The sequence below is a fragment of the Meriones unguiculatus genome, chromosome 18, assembly GCF_030254825.1.
Source record: "Meriones unguiculatus strain TT.TT164.6M chromosome 18, Bangor_MerUng_6.1, whole genome shotgun sequence".
NCBI lineage: Eukaryota > Metazoa > Chordata > Mammalia > Rodentia > Muridae > Meriones > Meriones unguiculatus.
In genome coordinates this window covers 29,450,970-29,472,522 of record NC_083365.1, presented here as the reverse complement: position 1 = coordinate 29,472,522, position 21,553 = coordinate 29,450,970, and the positions used below count along the sequence as shown (strand labels likewise).

At 41.2% G+C, this 21,553-nt stretch overlaps 1 protein-coding gene and 1 pseudogene across 1 annotated transcript; one reads left to right on the top strand and one right to left on the bottom strand.

The window, feature by feature from the left end:
* Positions 1-1,072: 1,072 nt before the first annotated feature.
* LOC132649151 (small nucleolar RNA SNORA17) lies at positions 1,073-1,184 on the top strand (annotated as a pseudogene).
* An 18,821-nt stretch (positions 1,185-20,005) lies between these two features.
* Positions 20,006-20,944, bottom strand: LOC110565841 (olfactory receptor 4F3/4F16/4F29-like). The gene has a single exon (XM_021663616.1). It carries the CDS (start codon positions 20,942-20,944, stop codon positions 20,006-20,008), a length of 939 nt encoding a protein of 312 aa, XP_021519291.1.
* Positions 20,945-21,553: the final 609 nt, after the last annotated feature.

The following is a 21,553-nucleotide window of genomic DNA, read 5'->3' as shown; positions in this document are numbered from 1 at the left end:
AAAAGGAAAACTTCAACCTGAAAAGGTTAACAATAGCCAAGAAAAGACAAGCAATAAATAACCCGAGAGCAGTAAATCAAAAAAGTGAGAGGAGCTAATACCACATCAACAAATTACAAGGAATCAATAAACATTGCTCATTGATAATTCTCAGTATTAACATTCTCAATTACCAAATTAAAAAAAAAATAGAAGTAAAAATTAGGATTCATTCTTTGGCTGTATTCAGGAAACACACCTCACTATCAATAATAGACATGACCTCAGGTTAAAGGGCTGAAAAATATATTGCAAGCAAATGAACACAAGAAGTAAGCATGTGTAACCATTTTAATATGGGACAATATAGATTCCAAATCAAAACTAATCAGAGATGGGAGGGACACTACATATTCATTTCAGGAAAAATCCACCAAGAATACCATATTTCTAAACATTTATGTACCAAATACAAAAGCACCTAAGTTTGTGAAAACAATCAAACAAACAAAAACGCTACTATAGTCAATCATATATTGACCCTCACACATTGATAATGGGGAATTTCAATACCCACACTCACCAATATACAGGTCACCCAGACAGAAACAAAACAAAGAGATTCTGGAGCTAATTGACCGCACAAATCAAAGGGACTTAACAGATACTTACAGAACATTTCCTCCAAACACAAAAGAAAACATCTTCTCAGAGGCTCATGGAGCTTTATCCAAAATTGACCACATAGTTGGACAAAGAGCAAGGTTCAACAGATAAAATAAAATTGAAAAAAGACCCTGCATATTATCTGACCACCATTGATTTAAGCTGGATTTCAAGAACAACAGAAAGTATACAAACTCCTGGGATCTAAACAACTTACTACTGAATGAAAAGCAGTCCAAGACACAATTTATGAAGGAAATTTAAAACTTTTTTAGAATTAAATGAAAATAAAAAACACATTATACCAAAATCTATGGGAAACATTGAGGGAGTTCTAATGGGAAAATTCAGAGCATTAAATGCCTGCAGAAGAAGAAGGAGAAGGTGGAGGAGGAGGAGGAGGAGGAGGAGGGGAAGGAGGAGGAGTTCTGCCCCTACATGCATTGCAGGTGTGGCTGCTGTGTCATATGTGCATCAATAGGTGGCAAAGAGGTAATGTTGTTACCTATGAACATATAAGCAGTTAGTAGCCTAACATTCCCTGGGGTGGGGGAGCCTGAGACAACCACAAGGGCAGTTCCAGGGTGCCTGGACAGCAAGAAAGCCTGAAATAACCACCAGCTCAGCACCAGGGAGGACCAGATGGACTCCCAGGGAGCAAGCTGGAGACTGGAAGAATCCTACATGGGCCCTTGGACCCCAGGCAGAGGTGAGCCATTGACAGACAACCTTTGCAAGGGTCCACTCAGGTGGGCTCAGTGAGGACCATGAGACTAGCACCATGGGGCCTGGATAGAGAGCTAGCCTGAGATGGCCACCAGTCTGCCACTACACAGGCCTTAGGGGTGGGGAAAAGACCACGCCCAAGATGACCCCTACCCAGCATCAAAATGCATGAGTGGGGCATAGCATTCCTGAGATCACTCCTGCGATGACCCCATTCACCACTAATAGGAGCAAGTAAATGGTAGAGAAATGGGAGAAAAAGAGAAGCAGAAGGATGTAGGCACAATGAAAAGAGGCAGAACTGGAGACTGGAAATCTGGGTAGTGAGAAACAGCCTGATGAAAGTAGCCAGTAATGCCACCTGGGACCATGGTGGGGGTCCTGGTCTGTTCTGCCACAGGGCACAGGGGTCCAAGAGAGGGAATGTCTGACCCCATGGCCCTGCAGTAGCTGGAGTCTGTTATCACAAAAGGCCAGGCAGACATCCCTGGTTTGAACTGCTATCAGGGACATGCTGATGTCTGGGGGATGAGAAAAGAGCTGATCCCCACATAGCCAGTTGCAGTATTTGGAAGAGAATGTCCCTGCACATTGCCGGAGTTGGGGTGAACTAGTCCTGAAGATAGCAGTGTCGTGGACAAGGGGAAAATACCCTCCTTCGCCCTTGCTCCTAACCACCTGCAGCAGGTGGAAGACCTGGCCCTGGGAGTCATGAGAGCAGGAGAGCTGATCCTGCCCCTCACCAACTGCAGCACTCAGGAGAGTGGGCCCTGCAAAGTAGAGCTGATGTTAGTGGAGAGGGCACACAGGCCAGCTGGTCTGAAGGGTGTGAGTAGGAGAGCTGACCATCCACTTGTCTGCTCTGCAGTGACATGGGTGAATGAGAGATGCCCCGCCTCTCTTCCTGCCACCTATAACACTCAGGAGAACAAGCCCTACCTCTTATCTGCTACAGCACTCATAAGAGCAGGCCACCTCCTCGGCAGCACAGTAGAACTGACCCTGTTGCAGGTAAGCCATCCCTGAGTCTGTGAGCTCAGGGGAAGTGGCCTTGTCTCTTGTCTGTTGGGCAGTGGTGCCAACAAGGGAGAGACACCCTCCTTCCTTCCCTCATCTCTCACACCTTAGGCAGATGAGAGAGCTGGCCCGTGGGTTATAAGAGTGGGAAAACTGGCTGTGTCCCTCACTATTGTGGGCAATGGGAGCATTGTTGGTGAGCCTGCCCTAAGAGCTTGAGAGCCGCAGAGTGGGTGGGATGATCAGCTCAGATACCTCTCAAGCCCAGATTCAGGGCTTTGAATTGGACCACAACACCAGCATTTACCCCATCAACGAACTGCTGGAGTATAGTTCATGAAAAGATCAGTCCTACAGATCCAAAATTACAGGCCCTCAATGACATAGGACAACAACAGAATATCCAAGAGAAATCCCTGTGAGGTTCCAGTACTGATAAAGTAGCACAAGCCAGAGAACTTGTACTAGACCAATGAATCATAGCAATGAGCATTTGCAAATAAATGAAGGAGGGCAAAAAGATATGCTGTGAAACAAACTGTGACCCAATACATCTTCTTCAATGAAATTTTTATTTTTTATCTATTGGTGGGGAGGTTGCAAGTGTAGAGGACGGGCACTAGTAGAGGGGAAGATGAGTGGGACTGGGGTGCATGATAAGAAATTTACAAAGAACCAATAGAAATGTTTAAAAATTGGAGAGAATCAGGTGGTAGGATGAGGTTGAAAGAAGGAATATAGGGAAAGACAATTACAGAGGCATTTTAGGGGTAGTGTGGAAATCTAGTGCAGTATTACCTTCTTAAAATACGTAAAGGTGATCCTAGTGAACTCTCTAAATAATGGAAAAAATGAAGGCCAGTTGGCCATCCCTTGTCACCAAAAGAACTTTTAGGACTGGGATAGGTTGCATACAGTTGAATTATTGTTTAAAGGGTCCCATGGAAATTCCCAAACAACCCAGGCTATTATCAAAACAATAGGTTGCTCTCCATAAACTGACAGGAAGGCCCTTTGCTGAAGACATCACCCACACAACTCATTCAACATGGAGTAGAGCTAATGATACAAAGAACCTCTTTGATCCAATGTCTTTGATGTGTGAAAATACTCTGTAGGCTACCAAAAAAAAAAAAAAAAAAAGAAAAAACGAAATAGCTATACAACCCAGCCACAAACTATTTGACCTACAATGCTGTCCTGATACAGAGGAAGATAATGCAGCCAGTCCTAATGACTCCTGATAGGCTAAGGTCAGATGGAAGGGGAGGAGGACCTCCCCTATTAATGGACTAGGGAGTGAGGGACTTGGGAGAAGAGGGAGGGAGAGCAGGATTGGAAGGGGATGAGGAAGTCTACAGCTGGGATACAAAATTAATAAATAGTAATAAGTTAAAAATAAATTAAAAATATGCTAGGGCAAGGGTGGCACAAAGCTTGTGGGAATAGCAAACTGTTTATGGTTTGACTTAAAGCCCATTCCACAAAATGGAACCCATATACAACACTGCTTGGATAACCTAGAATCAGAGACTAGATAGCCCCTAAGCCTAAGAAAAACCCAAATATCATTGGTCTTAAGGGGAGGAGAGTAGTGATAAGATGAATCCTAATAATATTCTGCTATACTTATAGGTTTGTGCCTTATTCAGCCATCATTAGATGAGCATCCTCCTTCAGCATATGGTAACAAATAAAGAAACCCACAGCCAGAAATGAGAGACGGAGACCTTGGAACACTCAGCTCTAAATTGGATATCTTCATTTAATCCCTACCCCCATAGCTCAGGAAACCCTTTAGAAGATATTGACAAACTCTAAGAGCCAGAAGAGATGGAGGATTATTAGGAGAACAAGGCACTCTAAATCACCTGGAAAAAATGCTCATATGAACTCACATAGAATGAATCAGCAAGCATGAGGCACATACAGGTCTGCATCAGATCTTCTGCAAATATATTATGGCTTTCAGTTTAGTATTTTTATGGGACTGCTGAATCTGTCTTGATTTTATTAATTGAATTTATTTTTCAAATTTTTTCACTTTTTATCCAGGTTGTAGGCCATTCCCTTGTCTGCTCGCTGTCCCACGCTCCTTTCTACTTTCATCCTATCCCCCTCCTCTAGTCCTCAGAAAGGGGGATCCTTCCTCCCCTATCATCTGACCCCAGTCTATCAGGGCTGCCTGCATCCTCTTCCTCTGTGGCCTGGCCAGGCTGTCCTGCCAGCAGGAAATGATCAAAGAATGGTCAACGGAGTCCATGTCAGACACAAGCCCTGCTACCCTTACTAGGAAACCCACATGGAGACTGAGCTGCCTTTTTGGCTACATCTGAGCAGGGGATCTAGGTCATCTCCATGAATGCCCCTTGATTAGAAAGACTCCACTCAAAAGGGGACCAAAGCAGATACTGAGACTCACAGCCAAACTTGGGGCAGAGGGCATGAAGTCCTGTGGAAGAGTAAGGGAATATAAGGATCTGGAGGGGACAGGAGCACCACAAGGAAACCAACAGAGCCGAGTCTGATTTTTTTTTACATTTTTTAATTTATTTATTTTTTATTAATTACAGTTTATTCACTTTGCATCTGAGCTGTACCCCCTTCCCTCTTCCCCTCCCAATCCCACCCTCCCTCTGTTTTCCTCCTCCTCCTCCCCCTTCTCCTCCTCCTCCTCCTCCTCTTCCTCCTCCTCCTCCTCCTCCTCTTCCTCCTCCTCCTCCTCCTCCTCCTCCTCCTCCTCCTCTTCCTCCTCCTCCTCCTCCTCCTCCTCTTCTTCTTCTTCTGTGCCCCTCCCCCAGTCCACTGATAGGAGAGGTCCTCCTTTCCTTCCATCTGACCCTAGTCTATCAGGTCTCATCAGGACTGGCTGCATTGTCTTCCTCATGGCCTGGTAAGGCTGCTCCCCCTTCAGGGGGATGGGCAGAGGGGTCTTTTCTGAGACTGAGAGACCAAAAAATTTAAAGCCCCAGCCACCTGGAAAAAGAAACTAACTTAATGCAATCTTTCCCCTGCCCGCTAGTTATACAGTTGCTAGGAAACCACCCCACATGACCAGGCCAGAACTGTTTGTAGTTTTGGGGCCTAAAGTGAACCAATCATTTCAAAAGTCAGTTTCCTTTACCCAATCATGTAATACCAAAGCATGTAAGTCCCTGCTTGTGGTTTTGCCCTATAAAACTTTGTTCCCCTAGACCTCAGGGCCACATTCCTCTCCTGTTTCCACAGGGAGTTTGCGTCCCATGTTCAAGCGTGTATCCAACTAAAAAAAAAAAAAAAACACCTCATGTATTTACAACGGATTCTGTTGTTCCTGGTCTTTTAGTAGTCATGAACTTGGAGCGTTTTGGAGGCTCATCCCGGATCCCGAGACTCCAGGAACCTGACTTAGAGGTTTTTATGCCTGTGGTGTCATGTCTAAATGTCTTTGTGCAGTGTCTGTGTGTGCATGTACTTTCTGTCCTCTATTCCGAAAATTCCTCCAGGCTCAGGGTGTCAGTATCTGGGCAACAGGACGATCACAGCTGCCGAGTTCAGAAGCCCCTACCTTCTTTTGGCAGGTACAGTCCTGCAGTCTGGGAGCTTCAATGGCTCCATCTGCAGTGGCTCCTCTGGGTCTGTTTTGTTTTCAGTGTCTGCTGGAGAGAAATTGTTAGACCTTTGCCAGACACACTTCCAACATGGCAACACAGCGACCTTGCATGCCCGGTTCCGGAAAAGGTGGGGCAGGGCTTGATTGTCAGCCTCACTGTGAGAGCAGAGTTGCAGCGGCTGGGTCCACCTTGGCCTGCTGTGCAAATAGTGTGCCCACTCAGCTCCAGGTGGCCAGCTCTCTCAGGCCCAAGCTGCCTGGTCCCAGCAAGCGCGGAGGTGGCAAAAGCCCCAGAGAGGCGGCAGCCGTGGGAGAGGACACTCATCCGGTGCCACTTGCTGCCTGGTGCAGGCTCCGCGAATGGGGACGGAGCCCACCAGCCACACCCGCTGACACACTCCTCCGAGGTGCAGTGAGCCCCCTGAGGTAGGGCTACACATGCCCTGGGCCTGCTCACCCTGCAGCTCCGTGAGTCCCAAGCCAAGATGATGGCTCTGAGCACCATGGCATACTCGCCGGTGCAGTTGGGCCTGCTAGGCATGTAGGAATAAAAAGTAGGGGTTGTGACTGGAAGGATGTTTGTGAAGTATTCTTGAGCTTCTGCTTACATGATTTGTAAAACCTGATGCTGCTGGACTCTAGTGAATTCAGCTGCTGCAGCTGGCAGCCAAAAGTTTCTGCCTTGGTCTGAACTCAAAGGAATCAGTTTTGGCCTCTTCATCAGTGCCTCAGTTTTGATCGAGTAAGAACAGTTTTGTCTGTTTAAATGTATGTATGGCCATTATATGTTCGGTTTTGACTGATCTTAAATGGGTGATCAAAAGTAATTGGATATATTTTAAGGTTAAATTCAAACTTGTTTAGAACATATATGTGTGCCTGTGTGTTTATAAAGTTTACAAACGCATATGTTTAAATAGCAGCAATGTAGATGGCCACATGGAATATGATGTGACTCCGCCATCTTGAGATTGTCATGTATGTGGTATGGTTCAGGGAACGAAAAAACCAGAACCTCTTTGTCAAAATGAATTCCTTTTACCATTCTATTTCCTTTTAGGCTACGAAGATAAGTCTCATTTTAAATTGATATTGGTTTTCAGAGATTGAATTGTTTGCACTGATGAATTTTCGTCTTAAAATCTGGGTTTGACTTTCAAAGTTATGGTTATGCTTTGTGAATTCACTCCTAAAGATGGTACTTTGTTCGGATATTGCAAAAGCAGATTTTGGAAAATGTTTAAATGTTTAAGATGATGAAACGTCTTAAAGTTTATCAGGCATTTTAAGCAATAATTCTTGGGCATTCTAACAAAGAACTTGGAATAGTTTCTCAACCCTTTGGGGAATTAAAGAAACCTTGCTTGGTATTTATTTTATTAATTTATCTGCACAAGCCATGCTGTTTGAGCCAATCAAGAAAACTGCAATTATTGTAATGAATCATGTTAGGATGATAAAAACTTATGAAATAACTTAGTATATTCTAGACCACTAAAATAAACAACAAGAAAGATTTTTTTTTTTTTTAGATTTTTTTTTTCAATGCAGTTTATTCAGGAACATTGAACAATCCTCGGACCCCGGGGAAAGCCAGCCCACAGCTTAAATAGCCTCTGGGTAGCCAACCCAGGCGTGCCACGGGGGCAATGCAGATAGGTCCACATACATGGAAGCAAGCCAGATCCTCAGCCTTAGCCAAATGTGGAATTGTTCATGACAGAGAGCACTCACCATCGGGAAGGTGGAAGGCGGGAACCAGCTCCATCTTTAAGGCATAGCATTCCGCAGCTCTCTACAGTTCCCCCTTTTTGTTTTAGACGCATCAGGCAAGAGTAGAGGTCTGATCTCTGATATTAGAAATAAATTGGGACTTTGTACAGATGTTCATTTAGGTGTCATCCACCCAAAGAGCATCAGACCCGTCCAGGATTATCAACATGGATTGCTGCAGCCATGAATCATCTGAAGGAATGGGCGGGCATGGGAGTGTTAGCAGGCCTTCTGGTGTTGGTCTCCTTGGTTTACCTGTGGTATATATGCAAGATTAGAGTCTCACAACAGTGTGATGCAGCCATGATCATTCAGGCCTTTACAGCCATTGAAGCAGGACATTCTCCCCAAGCATGGTTGGATACCATAAAAAGCTAAAATGATACGCTCAGGATGCGAGGCTAAGCACTGCACTCAGGGTCAGCCACTTTGGACCCAGAGAAGAGCATGTCTGATTGCATGCGGGTTGATGCCCCAGGTCCCGCCTCTGAGAAACAAGAAAGATTTTAATGGAAGTTTTTGTGTTGTCTGAAAAGCAAGAGAGAAGGCAAAAAGACAAATAATTTAAAAAAATATTAAAGAATAGATTTTCCAGATCCCACCATTTACCTGCAGATTTCATGATTTCCTTGCTTTTTATTGCTGAGTAATATTCCATTGTGTAGCACAAATTCTGTATCCATTCCTCCACTGAGGGGCATCTGGGCTGTTTCCAGCTTCTGACTATTACAAATAAGGCTGCTACTAACATGGTTGAGCAAATGTCCTTATTGTGTACTTAAGCCTCTTTTGGGTATATGCCTAGGAGTGGTATAGGTGGATCTTGATCATCCTGAGTGAGCTATCCCAGGAGCAGAAAGACACACACGGTATATACTCACTCATAGACATATAAGATAAACCTACTAAAATCTATACTCCTAAAGAAACTAATCAAGAGGGAGGACTCTTGCTAAAATGCTCAATTCCTATCCAGGAAGGCAAAGAGGATGGACATCAGAAGAAGGAGAAAAGAGGGAACAAGTCAGGAGCCTGACACAGAGGACCTCTGAAAGGCTCTGCTCTGCAGACTATCAATGCAGATGCTGAGACTTATGGGAAACCTTTGGGCAGAGTGCAGGGAATCTTATGAAAGAAATGGGAAACATTAAGATCTGGAGAGGACAGGAACTCCACAAGGAGAGCAACAGAACCAAAAAATCTGAACACAGTTTTTCAGATTTTGCATTGAAGACTGATACTCCAACCAAGGACTCTGCATGGAGATAACCTAAGAACCCTGCACAGCCATGGCAGTTCAGTATCCAAGTGGGTTCCACTGTAATAGGAACAGGGACTGTCTCTGACATGAACTGATTGGCCTGCTCTTTAATTACCTCCCCCTGAGGGGGAAGCAGCATTACCAGGCCACAGAAGAAGACAATGCAGCCACTCCTGATGAGACCTAATTGAATAGGATCAGAAGGAAGGAGAGGAGGACCTCTCCTATCAGTGGACTTGGGGAGGGGCATGCACACAGAGGGTGGAGGAAGGGAAGGATTGGAACAGGAGGAGGGAGGTAACCACAGGGGAGATACAAAGTGAATAAAGTGTAATTAATAAAGAATTTTAAAAAATGAAATAGGTAAGAGCAGACAGCAACAAAAAAAAAAAAAAAAAAAAAAAAAAGAATAGCTTGTTTAAAATAAGAATGTCTGGTTAAACCAGAAGAATGAAGCTAGGAACCTGAAGTTATATAGAATGTTGTGAAAGGTCAATGTATGTATGGAAAGCCAGAGGGCATATATGATTTGAGAAAGAACTATAAAATATATTTTCTTCATTTAAAAGGCTGGTGATTCTTCAATGCAAAATGTTTGCTTATGCTCTTTTTAAGGGGAGAAAAAGGACTACAGCTCCATGTTAGCCCAGGGTTATGTAAGGTTATATTCAGATCATTGTTACCCATTATGTTAAATATATGCCTGGCTGTCAGTGCCTAGATAGATGATGTAATGCTAGCCTATAGATTTGGTATGGTCAGAATAGTCTGAGGGCTACAAGCTAACTTTAGCTCTGTGTTTGTTGCTAAATAAAACTTTGTCCTTTAATCTTTTTGCTGTTAATTCTTAATGTAATATGTTAAGATTAATAAGATTTGCTAGCCCCTTTATAAATTATGTCTGATTAAAAGTTTTGCTTTGATTTTAGTTCAAAAAGAGCAGATTTAAAGTTAAGCTAAGGGCTGCAGTTGAGTACAAGATTGAGCTTTACCTACTCTCTTTATTTAGATTGTTTTGTTAAGGTTAAATCTAGAATGGATTTTTATAAAAATTTGAAGTTACAGTTTACTATTATATAATTTAACCCTGCTTCAAAATAAATTTTATTTAATAATAAAATTTCAAAGTTATAAATGTCAATTCAAATTAAGTTAATTTAAAATGTACATCTAAATGCCTATGTCTTTCTCAATTCCTGGATTAATAAATGCCATTTCTCCTGCCATACGCTGCTTATGATCAGGATTCACCACTAGGCTTTCTGGCTAATAGGTTTGCTATAATAAATTCAAATATAATTTTAAAATTGCTTTATACTGTTCTACTATATTTTTGGTTTTAAAACTCATAACTCCGGGGTTAGTTACTACATACAGGTTTTTACCAATATTCTAAATTAAGATCTATTAATTTTAAAGGTATTTCTTTATGTTAAAACTTGATGATTGTGCTGTATCTTTACTAGCAAAGGGATAAAATATGCTTGGCCTTATTTTTAAAAAAATTGTATTATTATTAATCTATAGTATAGCTTTACACTTTTATAAGCTATAAACTTTTTATATACTAAATCATACAAAAAAACTGTTGTGCCCTCACTTTAATGGACTGATTTATGACTTTTATGGCTCTAACTTAACAAGGACAAAACCTAAAGTCCTAAAGTCCTAAAATTTAATGGTTAACAGATGCAAACTAATAGTTAGTCATCTCATAGATGTCCAACTATATATTTATAGTCCTTCAGATGCAAACATGATCTCACTACAATCTTTGACAAACAGCAAATGAGGATAGTCATTGAGTCACCATATCGGATTTGGTAAAAATAATAAGAGAAGAGCCTTCCCGACAGGCTCATCCATAGCAAAGGCTATGTTCCAGACCTTGGATGCTGCTGTGAGGCTGTTGGCATTCCTGCACAGAAACAAGAGGTCTGTAATGCCCCATCCTGCCTGGGTAGAGCCTAAAGTCAATTCCCCCAGGTGACTGTTTCAAATGCAGCCAAAGGTGACGCTGGTCCCGCTGCTGCCTCAACAAGCCATAGCTGCCTGCCGGCTGACTGGCGTCTGGAAGTCAAAATGCTCCCATGCAGGTTTGCCCGCTGTGCCCAGCCATGGAGGCTCAACCAGCACAAGAACCGTAGACACTTCCAGCCTTCCAGTTCTTTGGCCTGGCGGAGGACAAATAAATGGTTCCTTGATTCAGCAACCTCCATCACCCTTGCCCAGCCCAGTGTAACATTGCAGGTCTGTTTTGGCCTCACACTAAGGTCCCATAGACATGTTGCCAATTTCTGACTTGGGAGACTTCAGAAGTCTTCTCAGTTCTCTTCATACACAGGAAACCAGGCCTTAAGCCTAAGTCCCAGAGCTGCTCTTGTCAGGCCTAGATACAATATACCTTGTTGCCAGACTCAAGAAACAGGAATAACTGTAACCTTTTACCATCCCTTTATTTAGATAAAGGACAATAAATGTTTGTAGCAGTCTCACCTATATCTCATGGTAAATAGATACAAATAGATACAAATAATATTGTTTGAGGATCTAAAAGAGTGCCTTAAGATTGGTAAACACCAGTTATACATGTTTGAGAGTCTAAGAAAATGCCTTAAAATTAGTAAACACCAGTGTGTGTGACAAGATGGCGGTGCCAGGAGGACACTGCATCTGAGGAGCAGGACAACATTTTCAGTACAGCAACCAAGAGACTGAACTCTGGACCCTAAAACAACAGTGATCGTGTTTTCCAGCTGAGAGGAAACTCCATGGTGTGGGAATCAGTCAGGTCCACTCTCAGGTCACCCAGATGAGTTCCCGGGTAATGCAGACACATGGTCACCAGACCAGAGCCACACACCTGTGTGTCCTGATCACCTTCTCAGACTGAATGGTGGGCACAAAAACACCAGAGACCAGGAGTCCCAGTCATGAGAAAAACCCACAGGGAAGGAAGAAAACGGGACTGACCTCAGGTCACCCAGTCTTTCCCTGGAAAAGGACCTGCAAATGGCGGGCACAGACCACCAGCCCTGAATGGGACTCCAGCTGTGAGTACAGAGACTTACTGAACTTCCAACTGTCTGTTACAGACAGAACGGTGTGCCCCAGGGCATCAGATACTGGGTTTCCCTGTTGGGAGAAAACCCCACAAGGAAGGAAGCAAATTGGGACCAACTCAATGTCACCAAATATATCCCTGGAGAAGGTCCCCTAGACCAGCTGGAGCACACTGCCAGCCCAGAGACCTGCTGTGCACCAACTATCCATCACAGACAGAACTGTGCACCCCAGGGCACCAGGGACTGGGAGTCCCTGTCAGGAGAAAACCCCCACAGGGAGGGAGACAGCTTAGAGCACTCAGCCAACACGTTCCCCCAAACACACACACACACACACACACACACTGGAAAGTTCCTGGGAAAAGGTCTCAGGTTCCTGCCCAGTCACCAGTTTGTAGCCACCACCCGCCAGCACCCTAAGAGAACACACATGTCAGCCCAGGTTACTATACCCAGCAAAACTCTCAGTCCTCATAGACAGAGAAAACAAGATATTCAAACACAAAAACAAATTTCAACAATACCTACATACAAATCTAGCATTACAGAAGACACTAGAAGGAAAATACAAACCAAGAAAACTAACTAAATACTTTCAAGAAAACAAAGGAAATAATTAACCTCACTATAGTGAAACAAAAAGTAACCACCCAACAGCAAAATCAAAAGAACTAACAGCCACTGGTCATTAATCTCTCTCAACATCAATGGACTCAATTCTCCAATAAAAAGACACAAAATGGATGGGTAAACAAGGCCCTGCAATCTGTTGCAAACAAGAAACACAACTAAGTCACAATGATAGACATTACCTGAGGGGAAAGGGCTGGAAGACAGCTTTCCAAGCAAATGGACCAAAGAAGCAAGCAGGAGTAGCCATTCTAATAGCTGATAAAATAGACTTTCAACCAAACTTAATAAAAAGAGATGGGGAAGGACACTGCATACCCATCAAGGCAAAATTCCACCAGGAAGACATCACAATACTGAACATCTATGTCCCAAATATAAGGACACCCACATTTGTAAAAGAAACATTGATAAAACTTAAACCATACATAGATCCCCACACATTAATAGTGGGAGACTTCAACACCCCACTCTCAACAAAGGACAGGTCAACAAAACAGAAATTAAACAAAGAAACAATATCTCTAACAGAGGTCATGAACCAAATGGACCTAACACACATTTGCAGAACCTTACACCCAAACACAAAAGAATTACCTTCTTCTCAGCACCTCATGGGACTTTCTCCAAAATATACAGTATATTTGGACACAAATCAAGACTCAACAGATACAAGAAAATTGAAATAATCCCTTGCATCCGATCTGATCACCATGGACTAAAGCTGGATCTCAAAAACAACAGAAATAGCAAAAAGCCTACACACACACACACACACACACACACTGAAACTAAACAACTTGGTACTAAATGACAGCAGGGTCAGGGAAGAAATAAAGAAAGATATTAAAGTCTTTAATATCTTAGGAGTCAATGAAAATGAAGACACAACCTACCCAAACTTATGGGACACAATGAAAGCAGTGCTAAGAGGAAAGTTCATAGCACAAAGTGCCTTCAAGAATAAATTAGAAACATCTCATTCAAGCAACTTAATGGCTCACCTAAAAGCCCTAGGGAAAAAAAAAAAAGAAGCAGACACACCAAAAAGGAATAGATGGCTGGAAATAATTAAACTCAGGGCAGAGATCAATCAATTAGAAACAAATAAAACAATTCCAAGAATCAATGAAACCAAGAGCTGGATCTTTGAGAAAATCAACAAAATAGACAAATGCTTAGCCAAGCTAACTAAAAGGCAGAGAACCACCATCCAAATCAACAAAATCAGAAATGAAAAGGGGGACATAATTACAGACACTGAGGAAATCCAAATAAGCATTAGGACTTAAATCCTTCAAAAGTCTATATGCCAAAAAATTTGAAAAGCTAAGTGAAGTGGACAATTTTCTGGATTGATTCAACTTGCCAAAGCTGAATCAAGAACAGGTAAATCAATTAAATAGTCCTATATCCCCAAGGAAATAGAAGCAGTCATCAAAAGTCTCCCATCCAAAAAAATCCCAGGGCCAGATGGTTTCAGTGCAGAACTTTACCAGACCTTCAAAGAAGGGCTACCTCCAATTCTCTTCAAACTATTCCACAAAATAGAAACAGAAGGAACACTACCAAATTCATTCTATGAAGCCACAGTCACCTTGGTACCTAAACCTCACAAAGATCCAACAAAGAAAGAGAATTTCAGGCCAATTTCCCTTATGAACATTGATGCAAAAATACTCCATAAAATACTTGCAAACCGAATACAAGAACAAATCAAAGATATCATCCACTATGACCAAGTAGGCTTCATCCCAGGTGTGCAGGGGTCGTTCAATATATGGAAATCCATCAATGTGATCCACCATATTAACAAACTGAAAGAAAAAAATACATGATAATCTCCTTAGATGGTGCATTTGACAAAATCCAACATCCATTCAAGTTTAAAGTAGTGGAGAGATCAGGGATACAAGGCACATACCTAAACATAGTAAAGGCAATATACAACATACCTATAGCCAATATCAAACTAAATGGGGAGAAACTTAACAGCAATTCCACTGAAATCAGGGACAAGGCAAGGCTGCCCACTCTCTCCATATCTCTTCAACATAGTTCTGGAAATCCTTGCTAGAGCAATAAGACAATTGAAGGAGATCAAGGAGATAGAAATCAGAAATGAAGAAGTCAGAGTATCACTATTTGGAGATGATATGATAGTATACCTGAGTGACCCCAAAAATTCTACCAGGGAACTTCTACAGCAGAAAAACACCTTCAGCAAAGTGGCTGTGGCTGAATACAAAATTAACTCAAAAAAAAAAAATCAGTAGCCCTCCTGTATACAAAAGACAAAAGTGCTTAAAAAGAAACTAGGGAAACAACGCCCTTTACAATAGCCACAAAAGACATAAAGAACCTTGGTGTGACCCTAATCAAGCAAGTCAGAGACTTGTACAAAAAAAATTTCAAGTCTCTGAAGAAAGAATCAAAAGAAGATATCAGAAGATGAAAAGATCTTCCATGCTCATGGCTATGAAGGATTAACATAGTAAAAGTGGCCCGCTTACAAAAAGCAATCTACAGATTCAATGAAATTCCCATCAAATTACCAACACAATTCTTTACAGACCTTGAAAGAAAAATTCTTGACTTCATATGGAATAAAAAAAAATTCCACAATTACTAAAACAATCCTGTACACTTAAGGATCTTCTGGAGGTATCTTTGTCCACGATCTCAAGTTGTACTATAGAGCAACAACACTAAAAACTGCATGGTACTGGCATATAAACAGAATGATGGATCAATGGAACTGAATAGAAGATCCAGAAATAAACCCACACATTTATGGACACCTGATTTTTGACAAAAATGCCAAAACCATGCAATGGAAAAAACATAGCATCTTCAACAAATGGTGCTGATCTAACCGGATGTTTATATGTAGAAAAATGACATAGGTCCATACTTATAACCTTGCACAAAACTAAAGTCCAAGGGATCAAAGATCTCAACATAAAGCCAGACACATTAAATTGGTTAGAAGAGAAAGTGGGGAAGAGCCTTGAACTCATCGGCACAGGAGAAAACTTCCTGAAAAGAAGACCAACAGCACAGGCTCTAAGAGCAACAGTCAATAAATGGGACCTCAAGAAATTGAAAAGCTTCTGTAAAGCAAAGGACACCGTCATCAAAACAAAACGACCGCCTAAAGATTGGGAAAGAATCTTCACCAACCCTATATCTGACAGTGGGCTAATGTCTGGTATATATATAAAGAACTAAAGAAGCTGAAAAGCAGCAAACCAAACAATCAAATTTAAAAAATGAGGAACAGAGCTAAACAGAGAACTCTCTGTAGAGGAATATCGAATGGCAGAGAAGCACTTAAAGAAATGCTCAATGTCCTTAGCCATTAGGGAAATGCAAATCAAAAACGACCCAGAGATTTTACCTTACACCCATCAGAATGGCCAAGATCAAAAACTCAAGTGACAACACATGCTGGAGAGGTTGTGGAGAAATAGAAACCCTCCTCCACTGCTGGTGGGAATGTAAACCACTCTGGAAATCAATCTGGCGCTTTCTCAGACAACTAGGAATAGTGCTTCCTCAAGATCCAGCCTTACCACTCCTAGGCTTATATCCAAAAGGGGCTCAAGTACACAGTAAGGACATTTGCTCAATCATGTTTGTAGCAGCTTCATTTCTAATAGCCAGAAGCTGGAAACAACCGAGATGCCCCTCAAATGAAGAATGGATACAGAAATTGTGTTACATCTACACAATGGAATATTACTCATCAATGAAAAATAAGGAAATCATGAAATTTGCAGGTAAATGGTGGGAACTGGAAAGGATCATCCTGAGTGACTTATCCCAGAAGCAGAAAGACACACACGGTATATAGTCACTCATATTGACTTATAATATAGGATAAACCTACTAAAATCTGTACACCTAAAGAAACTAATCAAGAGGGAGGACTCTGGCTAAAATGTCCAATCCCCATCCGGAAAGGCAAGAGGATGGACATCAGAAGAAGAAGAAAACAGGAAACAACCTAGGAACCTGCCACAGAGGGCCTCTGGAAGGCTCTGCCCTGCAGACTACCAAAGCAGGTGCTGAGACTTATGGCCAACTGTTGGGCAGAGTGCATGGAATCTTGTGAAAGAAGTGAGAAATAGCAAGATCTGGAGAGGACAGGAGCTTTACAAGGAGAGCAACAGAAGCAAAAATCTGAGCACAGGGGTCTTCCCTGAGACTGATACTAAAACCAAATAGCATGAATGGAGATAACCTAGAACTCCTGCACAGATGTAGCCCATGGTTGTTCAGTGTCCAAATGGCTTCCAGAGTAATGAGAAGAGGGACTGCCTCTGACATGAACTGATTGGCCAGCTCTTTGATCACTTTACCCTGATGGGGGAGCAGCCTTACCAAGCCACAGAGGAAGACAATGTAGCCACTCCTGATGAGATCTGATAGACTAGGATCAGAAGGACAGAAAGGAAGACCTCCCCTATCAGTGGACTTGGGGCAGGGAATTCGTGGAGAAGGGGGAGGAAGGAAAGGATTGGGAGGGGAAGAGATAGGGGTTTATGGCAGGATACAAAGTGAATAAAGTATAATTAATAAAACTTTAAAAAAAGAAAGAAATGCTCAACATATTTAGTCATCAGGGAAATGCAAAACAAAACAACCTAGAGATTTCATCTTACTCTCATCAGAATGGCCAAGATCAAAAACTCAAGTGACAACACATGCTGGAGATGATGTGCAGATAGGGGAACCCTCCTTCATTGCTGGTGGAAATTTAAACTTGTACAACCCCTCTGGAAATAAATCTGGTGCTTTCTCAGACAACTATGAATAGTGCTACCTCAAGATCCAGCTATACCACTCTTCACCATATATCCAAAAGATGCTCACATATACATTTGCTCAACCATGTTCATAGCAGCTTTATTCATGATAGCCAGAATCTGAAAACAACCCAGATGTCCCTCAGCTGAGGAATGGATACAGAAATTGTAGTACATTTACACAATGGAATACTACTTAGCAATTAAAAACAAAGAAATCAAGAAATTTACAGGCAAATGGTGGGAACTAGAAAAGATTCTCCTGAGTAAGGTATCCCAGAAGCAGAAAGACACACATGGTATATACTCACTTATAAGTTGGTTTTAGACATGTAATATAGGATAATCATATTAAAATCTGTACACCTAAAGAAGCTAAGCAAGCAGGAGGACCCTAGGTAAGATGCTCAGCCTTCATTCAGAAAGACAAAAGGGTTAGACATCAGAAGAAGGTAAAAGCAAGGAACAAGAAAGTAGCCTACCACAGAAGGCCTCTAAAGATTCTACCCAAGAGGTTATTAAAGCAGATGCTGAGATTCATAGCCAAACTTTTGGCAGAGTGAAGGGACTCTTATGAAATAAGGGGGAGATTGAAAGATGTGGAAGGGTCTGGAGTTCCACAAGGAGAACAACAGAACCAAAAGATCTGGGCTGAGGGATCTTTTCTGAAACTGATATTCTAACCAAGGACCATTCACAAATATAACCTAGAACCCCTACACAGAGGTAGCCCGTGGCAGCTCAGTCTCCAAGTGAGTACTATAATAATGGAACAGGGGCTGTCTCTGACATAAACTCAGTGGCTGGTTCTTTGATCACCTCCCCCTAAAGGGGGAGCAGCCTTACTAGGCCACAGAGGAAGACTAAGAATGGCAGTCCTAATGAGATCTGAGACAGCAAGACAAACTCACACAGTGTCTGTCATGGTGCACCAAGTTTGATGGTGCAGATGGTGGCTCATCTTGTGAATTTCATCACAATGGTAATAAACTTGCAAATGACTGGGACCTGGAAGAACTGAATGTTGACATCTATAAAAAGGAAGAAAAACTTTGAGATGGTTTCACTCCCATACCACCAGGGTATGTCAGAGTACTAGTGGAGACACATGCAACACCTTAGTACCTAATATACAACCAACGTGAACACAAGTGTTACTTCAATTCCTCACCTCAAAGAGCACACATATTTTCTTCAGTTTTACTTTAACATGTAAATACTAAGAAAAGAGGAAGAAATAAGAAATAAAATGAATAAAAATTGCATTTATTTGAGTAGAATAATGTTATTCAGACAAAAAAAAAATCACATTGTTTTAGTTCCTTGCTGGTATTCCAAAATTGCTCTCAAATCTTCTACACAAAATATGCATCCACTATAGCCCTGACCACCTGCTCAGACATAGCCCATGGACAACTCAGTCACCATGTAGGTCCCATAGTAAGAGGAGAAGAGGCAATCTCTGACATGAACTCGGTTTTCTACTCCTTGATCACTTCTCCATGTGGGGTGGCCTAGGCAGCCCACAGAGGAAGAAGATCCAGGTAATCCTGATGGGATCTGATAGGCTGAGGTCAGAGAGTAGAAGAGGAGAACTTTCCCTATCGTGGACTAGGGGAGGGGCAAAAGGGAGAAAGAGGGAGGAAGGCAATGAGGGAGGGACCTACAAAGAGAGCATAAAGTGAATAAATAGTAATATAAAATAAAAAGAACATTTAAAAAAAGAAAATTTCTAATGGATACTGTCAACAAACTACAGGAGACAAGCGATTCAGTTCAATAAGCCTTTATAAGTGCACCAAAATACATCCAGAAATTCTTGCATGTGAGACAACTTATACTTCAATAGGTTATCCAATCCTAAGCTTATCCTATTATCCCTGAACATACATATATATGAGCAACATTAAATGTGTTTAGCGTGAAATATATATACATATATATTTGGTCATATATGTGTATACAAATGAGTGTAACATAACTATAGAAGCCATAAGATAATTATAGAAATATATATATGGTCATATATGTGTGTGAAAATGGGTGTAACATAACTATAGAAGCCATGAATAAGAGAAAGAATAAAATAGGCCAGAGATGAGTTGGAGTAGGGACACAGAGGTGTGGAAAGTATTTGAATACAATATTCATGTATGAAATTCTAAAAATATAAACTTAATGTTAAAGGACAGACAAAGTTTCCTTGTTCTAATGGCCTTAATGTGTCAGTTACTTCAAATAAGCATCATTCCTTGGGAATGTAGGTTAAGAATTATTATAATCTTTGCTATATAAATACATGTAGTTCTCTGTTTTCAGGAGAGATTGTTCTTCCTGCCTAAGCAGATGAAAAAATATGTATATATAGGTTTTTATATGAAATATATATAGATTTATATTAAATATATGTATATTTGCAAAAAAGTTTTGAAGTTGATAAAGTATAAGTTCTACATTCATTGAAGACAGTCCACCGTACATCTACTTAAGAAGATTTCCTATAACTCATTAGTTGTCTGCATACTCTGTTCATTGCAATCTTCATTTCTTGGTTTCTGAATGTATAGATCACAGGATTCAGAAAAGGAGTAACAACTGCATCAAATATGGCCAGATATTTATCCAGATGTGTAGAAGGAGAAGGCCAAGTATAGAAAAATATCAAAGGACCAAAGAATAAGACCACCACAGAGATATGAGCTGAAAGTGTGGACAGGGCTTTAAAGGAGCCACTTGAAGAGTGTTTTTGCACAGTGATTATGATGACAATATAGGAAATGATAAGTATGAAGAAAGAGCCCACAGATATAAACCCACTGTTGGCTGTGACCATAAATTCCAGTTGGTAAGTGTCTATGCAGGCAAGTTTGATAAACCGAGGAAGGTCACAGTAGAAGCTGTCCAACACATTTGGTCCACAGAAAGGTAAGTTTATTACAAAAGCCAGTTGAACCAGAGAATGCATAAGGCCAACCACCCAGGCTATCACTGAAAACAAGATGCACATCCTTGGGCTCATAATGGTCAGGTAATGGAGAGGCTTACATATGGCCACATATCTGTCAAAAGCCATGGCTATGAGAAGCACCATCTCCACACCACCAATAACGTGGATGAAGAAGATTTGAGTGACACAACCTCTAAAGGAGATGACTTTGTGTTTTCTGAATAAGTCATAAATCATCTTTGGAGAAGTAACAGAAGAAACACCTAAGTCAATGAAGGAGAGGTTTGCCAACAGAAAGTACATGGGAGAGTGTAGGTTAGAGTCAGATGCCACAGTGAACACAATGAGGCAGTTTCCCATCATGCTTCCTACATAAAAGATGGAGGAAAACACAAAAAGCAATAGCTGAATACTCCAGGAGTTGGTGAGTCCCAGAAACACAAACTCTGATACCACAGAGTGATTCACTTCTTCCATTGCTTTTTTTTTTTTTTGGGGGGGGGGGGGTAGTGCAGTAGTGCTACCTGAAGAAGGAAACAAGAGAAACTATAAGTTATAATTATATTAATGTAAATTCGTGCATATGTATATACAAATACTGAATATCATTAGTCATCAAAGGATCATGACTTCAAACTGCAGTGAAATATCATCTCACACTTTCCAAAAATTACAAGTAAAGGTGAATGAGAAGCCTTGGGAATGTAAAGAAAAAAAATTAGTAATTGTATGTTTATTTCAAAATGTTAAAAAAATTAAATACAAGTTTGGTTGTATTTTAAAAATACCCTAGTAAAGTCTTGATGTGAATATAAATTAGTATATTCAGGAAGACAAATATTATTTGAGATACTTCAAAAATTAAAAATATACACTGTGCTTGCAGCCCAATGAATTAAAACTATAGATGAGTAAGGCCCTTTGTTTGATCCTCAGCACCACAAATGATAAAGAAGTTGTAGAAGTTGTGAGCTGGAAATAAAAAATAGAGAAAAAGGAAAAATTAAAAATTAGAAGAGTCGGGGTAAAGAGATGGCTTGATTAGTAAAAGCCCTTGCGCTGTGGTCAAGAGGACCTACGCTCAGA